The 19175-nt window shown below is 43.3% G+C and overlaps 1 protein-coding gene across 1 annotated transcript in view; it reads left to right on the top strand.

Annotated features, from left to right (window-relative positions):
* The first annotated feature begins 5996 nt into the window (after positions 1–5996).
* Positions 5997–19175, top strand: part of slc7a5 (solute carrier family 7 member 5) — a 29819-nt gene continuing 16640 nt past the window's right edge. The window contains exon 1 of the mRNA XM_035790888.2: positions 5997–6903. Within this exon, the coding sequence (XP_035646781.1) occupies positions 6324–6903 (580 nt within the window). The 5' untranslated portion in view covers positions 5997–6323. The remainder of the gene's footprint in view (positions 6904–19175) is intronic.

Raw genomic sequence — 19175 nt, 5'->3', positions numbered from 1 at the left:
GGGACTGGGAAGCTGCTAGAAAAGCAGTACTACACCTTCCTCAGGACTCAACTTTGTCCTCTTGTCTAGGAAAAGTCCCCAAAAATTATAATCAGACAAGAAGAATATACATTTAAGTTTTTTTGTTTTTAATCACACAAAAATCACAATATCAAACAATTACTCGGATCAGAATTGGATCAGAGGCCAACATTGGAATAATATTCAAATCTATTTTTCATAAATGTACATCAATAAAAAAGCCTAGGCTACATGACAAAGTGTAGGTGATATGCATATGTCATGTCCTGACCTTAATACCATCCCTACGGTGAAGTATGGTGGTGGCAGCATCATGCTGTGGGGATGTTTTTCAGTGGCAGGGATTGGGAGACTAGTAAGGACCGAGGAAAAGATGAACGAAGCAAAGTACAGAGATCCTTGATGAAAACCTGCTCCAGAGCATTCAGGACTGGCGCGAAGGTTCACCTTCCAACAGGACAACGACCCTAAACACACAGCCAAGACAAGGCAGGAGCGGCTTCGGGCCAAGTTTCTGAATGTCCTTGAGTGTCCCAGCCAGAGCCCGGACTTGAAGACGATCAAACATCTCTGGAGAATGAGGAAAATAGCTGTGCAGCGACGTTCCCCATCCAAGCTGACATAGCTTGAGAGGATCTGCAGAGAAGAATGGAAGCAACTCCCCATATACAGGTGTGCCAAGCTTGTAGTGTCATACCCAAGAATACTTGAGGCTGTAATCGCTGAAAAGGTTCTGGATACTTATGTAAATGTGATATTTCAGTTTTTATTTTTAATACATTTGGAGAAAAAAAATTAGAAACTGTTTTGGCTTTTCATCCATTTTAGAATAAAGCCGAAACGTTATAAAATGTAGAAAATGTGAAGGCGTCTCAATACTTTCCAAATGCATTCAATGGATTTATTAAAATAGACTCCAACTAATAACGGAACACCCGACACCGCTACTCCCACTAACAACGGAACACCCAACACGCTACTCCCACTAACAACGGAACACCCGACATCGCTACTCCCACTAACAACGGAACACCCGACACCGCTACTCCCACTAACAACGGAACACCAGACACCGCTACTCATTACATTTACATTACATTTAAGTCATTTAGCAGACGCTCTTATCCAGAGCGACTTACAAATTGGTGCATTCACCTTATGACATCCAGTGGAACAGCCACTTTACAATAGTGCATCTAAATCTTTTAAGGAGGGGGGCGGGGGGTGAGAAGGATTACTTTATCCTATCCTAGGCATTCCTTAAAGAGGTGGGGTTTCAGGTGTCTCCGGAAGGTGGTGATTGACTCCGCTGTCCTGGCGTCGTGAGGGAGTTTGTTCCACCATTGGGGAGCCAGAGCAGCGAACAGTTTTGACTGGGCTGAGCGGGAACTGTACTTCCTCAGTGGTAGGGAGGCGAGCAGGCCAGAGGTGGATGAACGCAGTGCCCTTGTTTGGGTGTAGGGCCTGATCAGAGCCTGGAGGTACTGAGGTGCCGTTCCCCTCACAGCTCCGTAGGCAAGCACCATGGTCTTGTAGCGGATGCGAGCTTCAACTGGAAGCCAGTGGAGAGAGCGGAGGAGCGGGGTGACGTGAGAGAACTTGGGAAGGTTGAACACCAGACGGGCTGCGGCGTTCTGGACGTTACTCCCACTAACAACGGAACACCCGACACCGCTACTCCCACTAACAACGGAACACCCGACACCGCTACTCCCACTAACAACGGAACACCCGACACCGCTACTCCCACTAACAACGAAACACCCGACACCGCTACTCCCACTAACAACGGAACACCCGACATCGCTACTCCCACTCGCCAACAGTGCTGGCATGCACACGGATATAGAAAAGGCTTATGCAGGAAGGAATGTGATAAAAAAATGGGACAGTTTGAAAGGGGGTCATATAAAAATAGCCTTTTTTTACAGGCAACATACCGTAATTCCTGGGTGAATTAGGTGGGAATTTAAAAAACTGGACATCATGATAGCACAAAAAGAGAAGCGGGCAAGAAATTTGGACAAATGAGTCTTTCCAAGTGCGTTAATATCTGTGTTCTTGTGACTGACTGAACTCAAAGAATGTGGAATGTCATATTGTGCAATAGGAGATCATAGGTCTGCCTCTAAAAAATATGATCTGCAATTACACAAGGAGAGGGCAAACATCAGACTCCAATGTATTTCTTCAACTCTCTGCAGGGACCTGAAATGGTATTTAGGAAGGAAGAAACTACTCAGACTATATATGAAACGCTAAGCCTGCATCTTGTCTGTCTTTTTGCTGTGTTAAATGAGGAGCCAATAACTTGAAGACCTTAGGGGTAAATCTGGCCACTATTATTTAACTATGTCCTCCTCTTCTGAGGACACAACAGGAAATTGTCTGAGTGGGGCAATATTTGTCTGTCTGAGCTCCAGATGCAATTATGGCAAGGGTCTGTCTGTGGGTCTGTGTGTCTGGGTGAGGGAACTCCAGGGCACATCTCTGCAAAGGCCTCATAGTGGGGCTTGTTTCATCTCATTTTCTTAACCCTTCCTGTTCATTGGTAGGCCGTCGTTGTAAATAAGAATTTATTATTTTCTGACGTGCCTAGTTAAATAAAGGTTAAATATTTTGAGGTAGCGTGGTCGAACACAGAGATATCAATATAAAAGTATTTCTACGTAATAATTAAGTATCTTACCATAGGCGGTGCGTGAGTTTGGGGAAGTTAATTTTCTCCATAAAAAATGCACCTTTATAATAAAGCATTCCATGCATCATTGTATTTGCATACGTATGTATGATAGCCTACGATTCCTAATGTAATGAGTAGATTGAATAGTAAGAATGTAGGCTAATAATATACAGTAACTCAATCACTGTTCACAAAAAAGACTGTTCAATGCATGGCTGAGCGAGTAGAGGTAGGCCTAGGCTATAGGCTGCAGTCGCCCTACTGAACTGAGCTGCAGGACAGGAAGGAAACTGCTTAGGGATGTCACCATGAGGCCATTGGTGATTTTAAAACAGCTACAGAGTTCAATGGCTGTGATGGGAGTAAACTGTGGATGGCCAAAACAACATTGTAGGGACTCCACAATAATGAGCTAAATGACAAGAGTGAAAAGAAGAATATAAATATACATAATATGCTTATGTATGCAACAAGGCACTGAAGTAATACTGGGGGAAAAACGGCAAAGGAATACACTTTTTGGCCTAAATGCAAAGCCTTATATTTGGAGCAAATCCAACACAACACATCACTGAGTAACTGCCTCATTTTCAAGTGGCTGAAATCAAATCAAACTTGATTTGGCATATGCGCCGAACACAACGTGTAGACCATACCGTGAAATGCTTACTTACAAGCCCTTAACCAACAGTACAGTTCAAGAAAGAATTAAGAAAAGATTTAACAAATAAACTAATGTAAAAAATTATAAAAAGTAACACAATAAAATAACAATAATGAGGCTGCATACAGAGGGTACCGGTACTGAGTAAATTTGCTGGGGTACAGCTTAGTCGAGGGTAAATTTGTACATGTAGGTAGGGGTGAAGTGACTATGCATAGACAATAAACAGCGAGTAGCAGCAGTGTAAAAAACAAATGGGGCGTTGCCAATGTAAATAATCTTGTGGCCATTTGATAAATTGTCTTACGGTTTGGGGGTAGAAGCTGTTAAGACGCCATTTGCCGCTCCGGTACCTCTTGCCGTGTGGTAGTAGAGAAAAGTCTATGACTTGGATGACTGGAGTCGGACAATTTTTTGGACCTTCCTCTGACACTGCCTAGTATATATGTGCTGAATGGCAGGAAGCTTGGCCCCAGTGACGTACTGGCCAGTACACACTACCCTCTGTAGCGCCTTATGGTCAGATGCCGAGCAGTTACCATACCAGGCGGTGATGCAACCGGTCAGGATGCTCTCGATGGTGTAGCTGTAGAACTTTTTGAGGATCTGAGGACCCATGCCAAATCTTTTCAGTCTCTTGAGGGGGAATAGGCATTGTCGTACCCTCTTCAAGACTGTCTTGGTATGTTTGGACCAGGATAGTTCGTTGGTGATGTGGACACCAAGGAACTTGAAGCTCTCACCCAGCTCCACTACAGCCCTGTCGATGTAATGGAGGCCTGTTTGGCCCACCTTTTCCTGTAGTCCACGATCAGCTCCTTGTCTTGCTCACATTGAGGGAGAGATTGTTGTCTTGGCACCACACTGCCAGGTCTCTGATCTCCTCCCTATAGGCTGTCTCATCATTAGGTGATCAAGCCTACCACTGTTGTGTCGTCAACAAACTTAATGATGGTGTTGGAGTTGTGTTTGGCAACTCAGTTGTGGGTGAACAGAGAGTACAGGAGGGGACTAAGCACACACCCCTGAGGGGCCCCAGCGTTGAAGATCAGTGTAGCAGACGTGTTGTTGCCTACACTTACTACCTGGGAGCGGCTCGTCAGGAAGTCCAGGATCCAGTTGCAGAGGGAGGTGTTTAGTTCCAGGGTCCTTAGTTTAGTGATGAGCTTTGTGGGCCCTATGGTGCTGAACGCTGAGCTGTAGTCAATGAACAGTATTCTCACATAGGTGTTCCTTTTGTCCAGGTGGGAAGTGGGAAAGGGCAGTGTGGAGTGCGATTGAGATTGCGTCATCTGTGGATCTGTTGGGGCGGTATGCGAATTGGAGTGGGTCTAGGGTATCCGGGATGTGAGCCATGACCAGCCTTTAAAGGAAATTCATGGCTACCGACGTGTGTGCTATGGGGCGGTAATCATTTAGACAGGCTATCTTCGCCTCTTTGGGCACAGGGACTATGGTGGTCTGCTTGAAACATGTAGATATTACAGAATCGGTCAGGGAGAGGTTGAAAATGTCAGTGAAGACACTTGCCAGTTGGTCCGTGCATGCTTTGAGTACACGTCCTGGTAATGTCTGGCCCCGCAGCTTTGTGAATGTTGACCTGTTTAAAGGTCTTGCTCACATCGGCTACCGAGAGCGTTATCACACAGTCGTCGAGAACAGCTGGTCCTCTCATGCATGCTTCAGTGTTGCTTGCCTCAAAGTGAGCATAAATGGCATTTAGCTCGTCTCGTAGGCTCACGTCACTGGGCAGTTCACGGCTGGGTTTCCCTTTGTAGTCCATAATAGTTTTCAAGCCCTGCCACATCCGACGAGCTTCAGAGCCGGTGTAGTAGGATACAAGCTTAATCCTGTATTGACGCTTTGCTTGTTTGATGGTTTGTACGAGGGCATAGTGGAATTTCTTATAAGCGTCCGGATTAGTCTCCCGCTCCTTGAAAGCGGCAGCTCTAGCATAGGTACTTTTATGTGCGCCTGTTCACACATAATGCATAGGCCTACATGAAGCGTTCCAGACAACAGACAATTAAGAAATTGACATAAAACATGTAAATGGAATTTAATGAACCAAAACTAATTCCACATAAGTGTAGGCAATGCAGTTTGTGAGCTCTTCAAGCTACATGTCCACTTGTAGAATGAAAGCGATAGGCTAAATTAATGTATATCCCAATAATATATTGAGTAAACTAACAAGAATTACCATAAACAAACATTCTAGATTCTTTGAAATGTCAAGGATTAAAGTTAAATGGACGACTTGTGATATATTTAATGTGGCACAGATAAACAAAGGCCAACATGTCACATAATGAAAGGAATGCGTATGGATTGGCAACTAGTGCGTCTTTACCACAATGGCCATTTTGTATTTTGTAATTTCCTTAAAATGATCTCAGTTTTCACTCTTTAACTGCCTAGCAGAGAATGCAAACAAAAGCATTTCAGCTTGTCTGGCAGTTTGGTCCCTTAAACGGTTTGTATCTGCGAAAACATCACTAGAGGGCGTAAAAGCTTCGGTCTCACATTTAGCAACTCAGCAGCATCTTTTGGGGTGGATTTGTGACGCTGTCATGACAGGCAAAAAAAAGAAGGAGACTGGCCCATATGACAATTTCAAATGTTTCGTCGTCGCGTCCTCAAAAACAATTTGAATGAGAAAGCCAGAGGTCCCGCCCCTCTGACCTTTTCCAATGGGAGGGAAGTAAGGAGAGAGGGAGGACGCAACAGGGCATTTAAGATTCTCCCCTGAATGCATTCTACTCGAGTCCTTTATACACAGAGTTGCGTTGACACAGCACAGAACAAGCACGTTTTTCCGTGTCAGCTACGGAAGCATCGTGTATTTGTGCTACAGGAGCGACTCAGACAGAATCATAGACATTGAATAGAAAAAACAACGCAAGGAGAGACACAGACAACAAGCTAAAAGCCGTGTCCCCACAGGATCGAGCAATGTCTAGTTTAAAGAAAAGAAATTCGAATTCGTCAGTTGACCGGGATGTGGAAGACAAGGAGGTTACGGAGAAGATGCTCTCTCCGGCCAGAGGGGAGAATGGAAACTCCAGCCGAACGGGAGGCGCACCGGGAAGCCCGGACAAGGTATCTGTACCCGGCGAAGATAAGGTTGTCCTAGAGAGAACCATTACCCTGGTGAATGGCGTAGCAATCATTGTGGGTACCATTATCGGCTCGGGTATATTTGTGACCCCGACTGGAGTGGTAAAGGAAGCCGGGTCAGTCGGACTGTCCCTTATTGTTTGGGCAGTGTGTGGAGTGTTCTCAACCATAGGTGCCCTGTGCTATGCTGAGCTGGGCACCACTATTTCCAAATCAGGTGGAGACTATGCTTACATCCTTGAAGTGTATGGTTCCCTGCCGGCTTTCCTGAAATTGTGGATCGAGTTGCTCATCATCCGGCCATCATCGCAGTACATTGTCGCGTACGTCTTCGCTACCTACCTCCTCAAGCCCATTTTCCCTGACTGCCCAGTGCCCGAGAATGGGGCGAAGCTGATAGCCTGTCTTTGCATCTGTAAGTATCCAAGCCGATGCAATTCACTATTACCACACTAAGCACGATTAGAAGTTGGAACTGTTGTAGCCTACACGTTGCATCCCACTGGGCACACACAGGTTGAATACACGTTTGTTTAAATTAAATGACGTTGAACCAACGTGGAATTGACGTTGAAATGACGTTTGTGTCCAGTGTGATTGCGCCACATAAGGATATCGTAGTATTATGCACTGTTCTCTTGGCAGCCGCACGAGACTCACCCAAACGGAAACACTGGGTGTACTAGGCTACTGTTGTAAAACTACAGCGTTATTTCATCATCTTTGGTTAGTAGGCCTACAGAGCCAGCATCACCCACGCGCCATAATGTGTCATCAAACTCAAATGGAAATTGTATCTATCTTTTAGGTAAGATAATTCATTATTAATGATGACAATAATAAGAATAATACAATTTTAAAAAATCTACAATAGATTGCAAATTCAATTAATTCAGCCTGTTGTCTCATGCACATAGCATTACTCTATTGCACGTGCAATACACAGGTCATTTCCATGTAAAAGGACCCATGAGCACCAACATTTTAAGTTCTTAGCAGTATGATAAACTGGGTGTCAAATGAAAGCTAAGTCTATATTTTTGGGAAATTAAGCCATAGATACATTTTTCAACTATTTTTCCATCATAAAAATTATGAATGGGTAATGGCTTTGATTTCTGGTCAAACAGATGGAAAAGGGGTCTTAGAAAACATCTAGACTACCAGAAAAAGTATTTGTCAACAATCGTGTTGAAGTAAAGACCCCTGCCATCTCATATCAACACTTGAAATTACTTGCCTTCTGTAAGTTTAAGAAACATTGCCTTGTGCCTTTTAATGCCATTAACAAAAACCCACATTCTAATTTCTCTCCGATAATGAAAGTTCGCAGAAGTAACAAGTACAGGGTAGACTTATCAATTATTTATAGTGTTTTTACTTATACCATTGTTGTTACCAAATTGGTAACATAATTACAGAAAAATCACCAATGGAATTACTGCAATTGAATTGGTTACAATGACAAATCACAGTCGTCACAAACCACAGGGTCACCACCTTCTACTGTCCTCCCTTCCACTGGCATACTGTTATGTTTAGCTCATAACTGTTTTCTTTCTGTGTCTTGTGGTCAAAGCGAGAATCAAATCAAATCAAATCAAATTTGAATGTGGAGCAGTCTGGTCAACCCCTCCCTCTTTCTCTCTTTTTGTCTCTTTCTCTCTCTCGTTAAAGATGCAGTCTGGGATCTTAAGCACAACAAGTTCATAACATATTGTATGAATTGAATTTGTAACATAGCATACGAATTGCACCCGAAAAAAAGGACGTAACATATCATACGAAATGGATGATGCCATACACAATTGCAGTGGTCAAATTTGTGAGAGTTAGCTAGCTAGCACTACAACCAAGAAATCTCAGTTGCTTGTGCTTTAGCTGTCACCTTGATAAATTGGCTACAATGGCTGGCTAGCTAGCTAAGAAGCATCCAGCAGTGATTATGAGTGCTGACGGCGCCTGTTCTGCAAACCTCAAAGGGCATAAGCGTTAATCTTAGATGGTATTTTGCATCTCAAATGGTACTCTATGTGCGCATGCAACCTGTAGATGTTTGTTGGTTGTGTACAATGCTTGAGGCAGTAGCTTTGTTCCAGGGCGTCAAATGAAATCACATTTTATTGGTCGCATACACATTTAGCAGATGTTATTGCGGGTTTAGCGAAATGCTTGTGTTCCTAGCTCCGGCAGTGCAGTAATATCTAACAACACACAACAATACACACATCTAAAAAGTAAAAGAATGGAATTAAGAAATATAGAAATATTAGGATGAGCAGTGGTGGATCCCAGAGTATAAATATACACCATAGTGCTAACTGTAAAGTTTGGTGGAGAAGGAATAATGGTCTGGGGCTGTTTTTCATGGTTCCAGTTAAGGTAAATCTTAAAGCTACAGCATACAATGACATTCTAGACAATTCTGTTCTTCCAACTTTATAGCAACAGTTTGGGGAAGGCCATTACCCAACATCAGTGCCCGACCTCACTAATGCTCTTGTGGCTGAATGGAAGCAAGTCCCCACAGCTATGTTCCAACATCTAGTGGAAGGCCTTACCAAAAGAGTGGAGGCTGTTACTGCTGCAAAGGGGAGACCGACTCCATATTAATGTTTAACAAGGAAGTGTCCATATACTTTTGGTCATATTGTATGTGTATATAGTGCCAGTCAAAAGTTTGGACACCTACTCATTTCAGGGTTTCTCTTTTATTCTTTACTATTTTCTACATTGTAGGATAATAGTGAAGACATCAACACTATGAAATAACACATGGAATCATGTAGTAACCAGAAAAGGGTTCAACAAATTCTTCAAAGTAGCTACCCTTTGCCTTGATGACAGCTTTGCACACTCTTGGCATAGAGTGTAGTCACCTATAATGCATTTCAATTAACAGGTGTGCTTTGTTAAAAGTTCATTTGTGAAATTTCTTTCCTTCTTAATGCGTTTGAGACAATCAGTTGTGTTGTGACAAGTTAGGGGTGGTATACAGAAGATAGGTAGGGGTGGTATTCAGAAGATGCTTAGAATTCCCGCCTCCCGGAGTCGCCTCTTCACTGTTGACGTTGAGACCGGTGTTTTGCAGTTACTATTTAATGAAGCTGCCAGTTGAGGACTTGTGAGGCATCTGTTTTTGAAACAAGACACTCTAATGTACTTGTCCTCTTGCTCAGTTGTGCACCGGGGCCTCCCACTCCTCTTTCAATTCTGGTTAGAGCCAGTTTGTGCTGTTCTGTGAAGGGAGTAGTACACAGCATTGTATGAGATCTTCAGTTTCTTGGCAATTCCTCACATGGAATAGCCTTAATTTCTCAGAACAAGAACAGACTGATGAGTTTCAGAAGAAAGGTCTTTGTTTCTGGCCATTTTGAGCCTGTAATCAAACCCACAAATGCTGATGCTCCAGATACTCAACTAGTCAAAAGAAGGCCAGTTTTATTGCTTCTTTAACCAGAACGACAGTTTTCAGCTGTGCTAACATAATTGCACAAGGGTTTTCTAATGATCAATTAGCCTTTCAAAATGATAAACTTGGATTAGCTAACACAACGTGCCATTGGAACACAGGAGTGATGGTTGCTGATAATGGGCCTCTGTACGCCTATGTAGATATTCCATAAAAATCTGCATCATTTACAACATTAACAATGTCTACACTGTATTTCTGATAAATTTGATGTTATTTTAATGGCCAAAAAATGTGCTTTTCTTTCAAAATCAAGGACATTTCTAAGTGACCCCAAACTATTGAATGGTAGTGTACATAAATGTTAAACTCTGCCTCATGAATGGCGCAGTGGTCTAAGGCCACTAAAGATTCTGGGTTTGAGTCCAGACACTGTCGCAGCCAGCCGCGCTCGGGAGACCCATGGGGTGGCGCACAATTGGCCCAGCGTTGTCCGAGTTAGGAGAGCGTTTGGCCGGCAGGGATGTCCTTGTCCCATTACTGACTCCTGACACGGTCGCCAGGTGTACGGTGTTTCCTCCGACACATTAGTGCGGCTGGATTCCGGGTTAAGTGGGCATTGTGTCAAGAAGCAGTGCGGCTGGTTTGGGTTGCGTTTCGGAGGACGCATGGCTCTCAACCTTCACCTCTCCCGAGTCCGTATTGGAGTTGCAGCGATGAGACAAGACTGTAAATACCAATTGGATATCACGAAATTGGGCTGAAAAAGGGGTAAAAAAAATAATATATTTATTTGTTTTTATTTTCACCCCTCCCCCACTACATGGCAAAAGGGTAGGCCTCACTTGAAGCCTGACCTAAAGTTAAGGTCCTTTTGAGTGACATCGGTAGAACGGTTGAGGCTAGAAACACATTTCACGTATGGGATTGTTCAGCACGTGCTCAGCCACGAGCTCTGGGCATGCAGCTTTTTTCATTTCCTTTATCAATCTTATTTTCATTTGGCCTATTCTGTTGTATTTATTTAGCCTACCCCACCACTAATGCACAGATATTCTATATGAGTCGTCGAAGAAATGGGTCACACAGCCTGTGTAATTGATAGCAAGACAACGAATGAGCCCATGCAGCAGCACTGGAGACGTTTTGATGTATGCTATTGTTAAAGTTAAATCTAAGTTTGTAGACAACTTTACCACTGCTATCACCTGTAAAATGTGAGCGCAACAGAGCCAGTTACGACTGAAGTATCTGATCATCAATAGATTAGAGAAAAAGCTATTTGTTTTTTTAACACAGTGGCTGCAAATCATCTGTAAAGTCCTTGTATAATAGCCTACAACATGAGGTTGAAATGTTTAAGCTTCTTATGACAGCCTACTTCAAAACCAAATGGTACATAGTCACAAAAGTAGTTGGGGTGTTAGCTAAATTATATTTTCACAACAAAAAATTAATGGGGCAAATTTGGATTTGAAAAGTCTGTTTGAGATGACCAGCAGTCTCCACAATGTGAAACTGTTTTGGATTTTTTTTTAACTTATGCGTCTGTCTATGATGGCTATCTCTATGAATCAATTTTGTTGCACTAATTTTCCCCCTATTGAATGAAATGTATTCACTTTGGCATCGTGTCTTTGATGCGTATCTCTTGGCGTCAATATATTGACACTAATCTTCCCCCAATTGAATGCAATGTACTGTATACACAAGTGTCATGTTTCTTGATGTATATCTTTTAGCATTAACGTACCAGCTTGAAGCTTTTCAATTATATTATTTTGAAGTATTCAAATCAAATCAAATGTATTTATATAGCCCTTCGTACATCAGCTGATATCTCAAAGTGCTGTACAGAAACCCAGCCTAAAACCCCAAACAGCAAGCAATGCAGGTGTAGAAGCACGGTGGCTAGGAAAAACTCCCTAGAAAGGTCAAAACCTAGGAAGAAACCTAGAGAGGAACCAGGCTATGTGGGGTGGCCAGTCCTCTTCTGGCTGTGCCGGGTGGAGATTATAACAGAACATGGCCAAGATGTTCAAATGTTCATAAATGACCAGCATGGTCGAATAATAGTAAGGCAGAACAGTTGAAACTGGAGCAGCAGCATGGCCAGGTGGACTGGGGACAGCAAGGAGTCATCATGTCAGGTAGTCCTGGGGCATGGTCCTAGGGCTCAGGTCCTCCGAGAGAAAGAAAGGAGAGAATTAGAGAACGCACACTTAGATTCACACAGGACACCGAATAGGACAGGAGAAGTACTCCAGATATAACAAACTGACCCCAGCCCCCTGACACAAACTACTGCAGCATAAATACTGGAGGCTGAGACAGGAGGGGACAGGAGACACTGTGGCCTCATCCGAGGACACCCCCGGTCAGGGCCAAACAGGAAGGATATAACCCCACCCACTTTGCCAAAGCACAGCCCTCACACCACTAGATGGATATCTTCAACCACCAACTTACCATCCTGAGACAAGGCTGAGTATAGCCCACAAAGATCTCCGCCACGGCACAGCCCAAGGGGGGGGGGGGGTGACCACAACAGTGAATCAACCCACTCAGATGACGCACCCCCTGCAGGGACGGCATGAGAGAGCCCCAGTAAGCCAGTGACTCAGCCCCTGTAATAGGGTTAGAGGCAGAGAATCCCAGTGGAAAGAGGGGAACCGGCCAGGCAGAGACGGCAAGGGCGGTTCGTTGCTCCAGAGCCTTTCCTTTCACCTTCCCACTCCTGGGCCAGACTACACTCAATCATATGACCCACTGAAGAGATGAGTCTTCAGTAAAGACTTAAAGGTTGAGACCGAGTTTGCTTCTCTGACATGGGTAGGCAGACCGTTCCATAAAAATGGAGCTCTATAGGAGAAAGCCCTATTCACCATCATTGTAAACCCTGGGTATTTTGTTGCTTTGACAAAGTAATTTCTGAATATTATTTAATGAATGTTAAGGTTAAAAACGAACAACCGATTGTCCCTCAGTTTAAGGTCAACCCTGTTACGTGAACTGAACTGTTGTTTTAATATGGTGAAACTATTCCCTTTTTTTAAAAACTTTTTTTTTTACATTGACCAGCTAATAGTCAAATCATAGTGTAAAAACAGGTGAGCTGGTTCTACTCTTTTTGGCCATTTTCTGGTGTTTTGTGGTGGAAAACTGAGTGTAACATGTCATCCCTGTTACCCATAGATAGCCATGCTATCAACCCTGTTACTTTATTTGGCACTAAATAGGCAGTTACTATAGGATTTGTTATTTATTTAACCCCTTGAGATGGGAGAAAGTGTTTTTTATTAAGTTGAACATGAACATAATGATGACATAATGTAATTTTACTTTTAAAAAATAAATAATAATCTTCCCCCAAACAAGTTACACTACTCAAAAGGCAGCTTATTGGTGGAATTACCCAATACAGATTAGGGACCCATGATGTATTTCCGTTACCAGAATTCTGTTACCTTAATGGATGTAAATCCACCTACTGTAGTTCAATAACCAAAAGAGATTGTTTCAAACTCAAAGTAAAATTATATGGCTGACACCCCATTTCTTCTGCAGACATCTTTGAATCCTCAATTCGGAGTCAATATCTACCAAAGTTTTTGAAGAACGTGGTCGCATAAAAAAACTGAGGGAGATTTGACCGTAATTCTGTTTCCAAACTTTGCATCTGCACAGTTCTTCCAATATATTTGCCTTTATTATTCCCTGCAAACCCTACCACCCCTCCCCCAAATGGGGTAAACTAATAAACAATAACACTTAGGCTTCTACTTCCAGTTTATACACATTTTACAGACAGTCTATTTTACAATAGTTATATTTGGTTTGTTTTTAGTCCTGGCCTTCCTCCATTTCTGATGTCCATCTGATTTCTATTTGTAACTGTGCTATTTCACAAAAGTTCTGAACCTATATACATTTTACAAACCCTGTATGTTTTACGTTGGTTATCTTGTTGTTATTAGTCCAACCCTTCAGCTCCTCCCATCTATCTCTTAACACCATCCATTTTGGATTTCTATTTGCCATATATTTTTCAACTGTGCTGTGATGCTTCACAAAAGTTACGGAAAGTCCTATTCTCATAGTTTCTACAGATGGTAAATTAAAGAAACATTTTTGCTAAAATTATTATACTATTGATCGATTGACTGACTTTTTAAATCACCCAGTATTGCTACAGTATCTGCAGTGTTAGCTCTAGGTAAATGTTGCAATTCTTCAGCCATTCCTGGACTTGTGACCAAAATAAATGATCTAATGACTCTGCCTCCTCGCAGCAAAATCTGCAGATCTGGGAAGATTGTATCCCCCATATATATATAACATTCTATTCAAACTCTGACATGATTCTCTTTCTGCGTCCAATCCACTGAGGGTTTTGGACATTGTGTGATCAGTGTTCATTACCACTTCCCAGTGGATGCTGAATACCAGACCTAACAGTACCATCTGTCAATACATTTTGCAATGAGAAATGTGTGGGCAGCGGCAGCGGCAATCATTGGTACTGTAGAGATTGAATTCAAGCCAGGCTCATGGCTGCTCCTGCCTGGTGGAAAAAGCTCTCACAGACTCTGTGTGTGTGAATGTTGTACGGTTCAGTACTTGCGCTAGTCTCTAATCCCTATTCTAAGTGTGTAATCGCCAGTGACCACATGATAGAAACTGAGATAAGGCCGCAGCCAGGCCAGGGCGAAAGTATAGATAAAGAGATATAATTGAAGCCATGATGTTGTTAGTCCAGTCTGCTTATTCTGGTCTTGGTGGTTGACAGGGTCAGTCTGGATAGCCAAGCCACTCTTCTCCACATTTGCTGATCTATTGAGTTGTTGTGCTAGGCTACAGGATTTGTCTGACCGACTTTGAGTTATTGTTCCAGTGACCTATTTATTTAGTGTTTTGTAGTTATTAGGTCACTGTGCTTTTAGTTTAGTGCATACTGTAGGTCCCAGTAGTGAGGTTTTATAGTGACCCCTTGGCTGGCCCTGTATGGCTTCTTTAGTGGGTTGTGGGGAAACCCCAGTCTCAGTCCATGTGGTGTGTTTAGGAGGCTGAGACTCTGAAGCCTGTCTGCCCTGATCCTACAGGCAACAGGACTGCTCTCATTCTCACCCTCAGCGGGTTTTCGTGTTTATGTGCCATTCTTCCTAGTCTATACTGTACTCTCCCACACAGGCCCTCATTGTGCTGTGGGTCCACACAAAGGCTGTTGGGTTCCCTACTGTTACCCGGGCTGATTTACGGCTTATGGTGCTTTGAAGTGTTTGTTAGTTAATCATTTTTAATGGGGAGGCTGGTGGACAGGGAGGGGAGGCTGGTGGACAGGGAGGGGAGGCTGGTGGACAGGGAGGGGAGGCTGGTGGACAGGGAGGGGAGGCTGGTGGACAGGGAGGGGAGGCTGGTGGACAGGGAGGGGAGGCTGGTGGACAGGGAGGGGAGGCTGGTGGAGGGAGGCTGTTGGACAGGAGGCTGTTGGACAGGGAGGGGAGGCTGGTGGACAGGGAGGGGAGGCTGGTGGACAGGGAAGGGAGGTTGGGGGAAGGGAGGTTGGGGGACTGGGAGGGGAGGCTGGGGGAGAGGAGGCTGGGGGACTGGGAGGGGAGGCTGGGGGACAGGGAGAGAAGGCTGGGGGAGAGGAGGCTGGGGGAGAGAAGGCTGGGGGAGAGAAGGCTGGTGGACAGGGAAGGGAGGTTGGGGGACGGGGAGGGGAGGCTGGGGGACAGGGAGAGGAGGCTGGGGGACAGGGAGGGGAGGCTGGCTGTGGGGGGCTTGATTTTATTCCCTCAAGTATCTGTTTACTAGGTCTCTGAACGATTCACCCCTCTGCCACATGATACACCACACAGCAGTTTGTCACACTTATCACATACACATTGTCCTGTGTGTGCTGAATGGAATCTACACAAATATTTAGTACGTTTAGGAAGATTAATTGAGTTTACAAAAAGAGGGAGAACGATAATTTTTTTGGACTCATTCATGTAGGCCAGGTATTCCCAAACTGGGGTAGGCACAATGCCGTCTGGGGTATGCCAAATTAAAATTGTAATTCACATTTTTTTGTTTTTCATACAGAACATTTACATTTTCCAACGGGGCTATACATTTGGGTGAGGTTTCTTTCTCGTCTGAGTAGCCTCGTTTCACTGCCAAAAATAAAATGGAACCAGCTAGTGTTCAGCGAAATAACAACACAATGTCAAATACAGGTAGCCTAGTCAAATAATTAACATCCAATCACATTAACCGTTACTCTCTCGCGGGAAACCTTCACTCTTGCGCAGACATTTTAGAAACAAAACATGATCATTTTAAAAAGAAGCCACAGGAGTTCTTTGAGTGAGAATAAATATGACTTTTGAGTAGCAAGACATGACCAGTTAGTCGGAAGTTTTCATATACACCTTAGCCAAATACATTTAAACTCAGTTTCTCACAATTCCTGACATTTAATCCTAGTAAGAATCCCTGTCTTAGGTCAGTTAGAATCACCACTTTATTTTAAGAATGAATAGCAGAGAGAAGAATAATAGTAGAGAGTGATTTATTTCAGCTTTTATTTCTTTCATCACATTCCCAGTGAGTCAGAAGTTTACATACACTCAATTAGTATTTGGTAGCATTGCCTTTAAATTGTGTAACTTGGGTCAAACTTTTCAGATAGCCTTCCACAAGCTTCCCACAATAAGTTGGGTGAAATTTGGCCCATTCCTCCTGACAGAGCTGGTGTAACTGAGTCAGGTTTGTAGGCCTCCTTGCTCGCACACGCTTTTTCAGTTCTGCCCACAAATTTTCTATGGGATTGAGATAAGGGCTTTGTCATGGCCACTCCAATACCTTTACTTTGTTGTCCTTAAGCCATTTTGCCACGACTTTGGAAGTATGCTTGGGGTCATTGTCCATTTGGAAGACCCATTTGCGACCAAGCTTTAACTTCCTGACTGATGTCTTGAGATGTTGGTTCAATATATCCATATAATATTCCTTCCTCATGAAGCCATCTATTTTGTGAAGTGCACCAGTCCCTTCTGCAGCGAAGCACCCCCACAACATGATGCTGCCACCCCGTGTTTCACGGTTGGGATGGTATTATTCGGCTTGCAAGCCTCCCCCTTTTTCCTCCAAACATAACAATGGTCATTATGGCCAAAAAGTTCTATTTTTGTTTCATCAGACCAGAGGAAAGTACGATCTTTGTCCCCTTGTGCAGTTGCAAACCGTAGTCTGGCTTTTTTATGGCGGTTTTGGAGCAGTGGCATCTTGCTTGCTGAGCGGCCTTTCAGGTTATGTTTCCTCCAGCATCTTCACAGGGTCATTTTACTGTTGTTCTGGGATTGATTTGCACTTTTCGCACCAAAGTACATTCATCTCTAGGAGACAGCGTGGTCCCATGGTGTTTATGCTTGCGTACTATTGTTTGTACAGATGAACGTGGTACCTTCAGGCGTTTGGAAATTACTCCCAAATTACTCCCAAGGATGAACCAGACCTGTACCATTTTTTTATGAGGTCTTGGCTGGTTTCTTAAGATTTTCCCATGATGTCAAGCAAAGAGACACTGAGTTTGAAGGTAGGCCTTGAAATATATCTACAGGTACACCTTCAATTGACTCAAATGATGTCAATTAGCCTATCAGAAGCTTCTAAAGCCATGACATCATTTTCTGGAATTTTCCAAGCTGTTTTAAAGGCACAGTCAACTTAGTGTATATAAACTGCTGACCCACTGGAATTGTGATACAGTGAATTATAAGTGAAATAATCTGTCTGTAAACAATTGTTGGAAAAATTACTTGTGTCATGCACAAAGTAGATGTCCTAACCGACTTGCCAAAACTATAGTTTGTTAACAAGACATTTGTGGACTGGTTGAAAAACAAGGTTTAATAACTAAGTGTATGTAAACTTTCGACTTCAACTGTATAAACGCAACAGATACCATTAATAAGAAGGGGCTAGAAGCGTCTATATGGTGAGCGACCAAGTGGCTAGGACAGGCAATACCCATACTACTATGGAGGACTTAATTCTTCCTGCTGCCGCGGATATGGCTGGGACAATGCTGGGGGAAAAGGCCAACAAAAACTATACAGACAATGACTTCATCAAACAACACTGTTTCACGATGCATCAGTGACTTGACAGGAGATGTTTTGAAACAATTACTGCTTCATATACAAGCCAGTGAATTCTATATGTTACAGCTGGATGAGTCAACAGACATGGCGGGCCTGGCACAGCTCCTGGTATATGTCCGTTACGTTTATGGGGGGTCAATTAAGGAAGACATCCTCTTCTGGAAACCAGGACAACATGAGAATATATTTTTAAAGTACTGGACAGCTTTGTGACATCAAATGGACTTTGGTGGTCAAGATGTGTTGGTATTTGTACTGATGGCGCAAAAGCCATGACAGGGAAACATAGTGGAGTGGTAACACATGCAAGCAGTTGCTCCCGACGACGCTTGGGTACACTGCAGCATCCACTGAGAGGCTCTTGCTGCCAAGGGAATGCCTGACAGCTTGACCTTCTGGACACAACAGTGAAAATGGTTAACTTTGTTAAAGCAAGGCCCCTGAACTCTCGTGTATTTTCTGCATTATGCAATGATATGGGCAGCGACCATGTAACACTTTTACAACATACAGAAGTGTGCTGGTTATCAAGGGGCAAAGTATGTACACTTTTTTTTTTTTGAGAGACTAGCTTAAAGTTCTTTACTGACCATCATTTTCACTTGTCTGACCGCTTGCATGATGACGAGTTTCTCACACGACTGGCCTATCTGGGGGATGTTTTTTCTTGCCTGAATGATCGGAATCTATGATTACAGGGACTCCGCAACTATATTCAATGTGCGGGACAAAATTGAGGCTATGATTAAGAAGTTGGAGCTCTTTTCTGTCTGTTGTCCTTGTTAATGCAAAGGTCTTTCCATCATTGTATTATTTTTGTGAGCAAATGAAGTCAAGCTTACGGACAATGTCAAATGTGATATAGCGAAGCACCTGAGTGAAAATCTTTGGAGGGAGCTGAAAGTCCGTATTGCCCAGCGACAGCCCCGAAACCTGAAGGATCTGGAGAAGGTCTGTATGGAGGAGTGGGCCAAAATCCCTGCTGCAGTGTGTGCAAACCTGGTCAAGAACTACAGGAAACGTATGATCTCTGTAATTGCAAACACAGGTTTCTGTACCAAATATTAAGTTTGGCTTTTCTGACGTATCAAATACTTATGTCATGCAATAAAATGCTAATTA

Source organism: Oncorhynchus keta, chromosome 17 (assembly GCF_023373465.1).
Source record: "Oncorhynchus keta strain PuntledgeMale-10-30-2019 chromosome 17, Oket_V2, whole genome shotgun sequence".
Lineage (NCBI taxonomy): Eukaryota > Metazoa > Chordata > Actinopteri > Salmoniformes > Salmonidae > Oncorhynchus > Oncorhynchus keta.
Note: the sequence above shows the minus strand (reverse complement) of the source record. Positions and strands in the feature narration are given on the sequence as shown.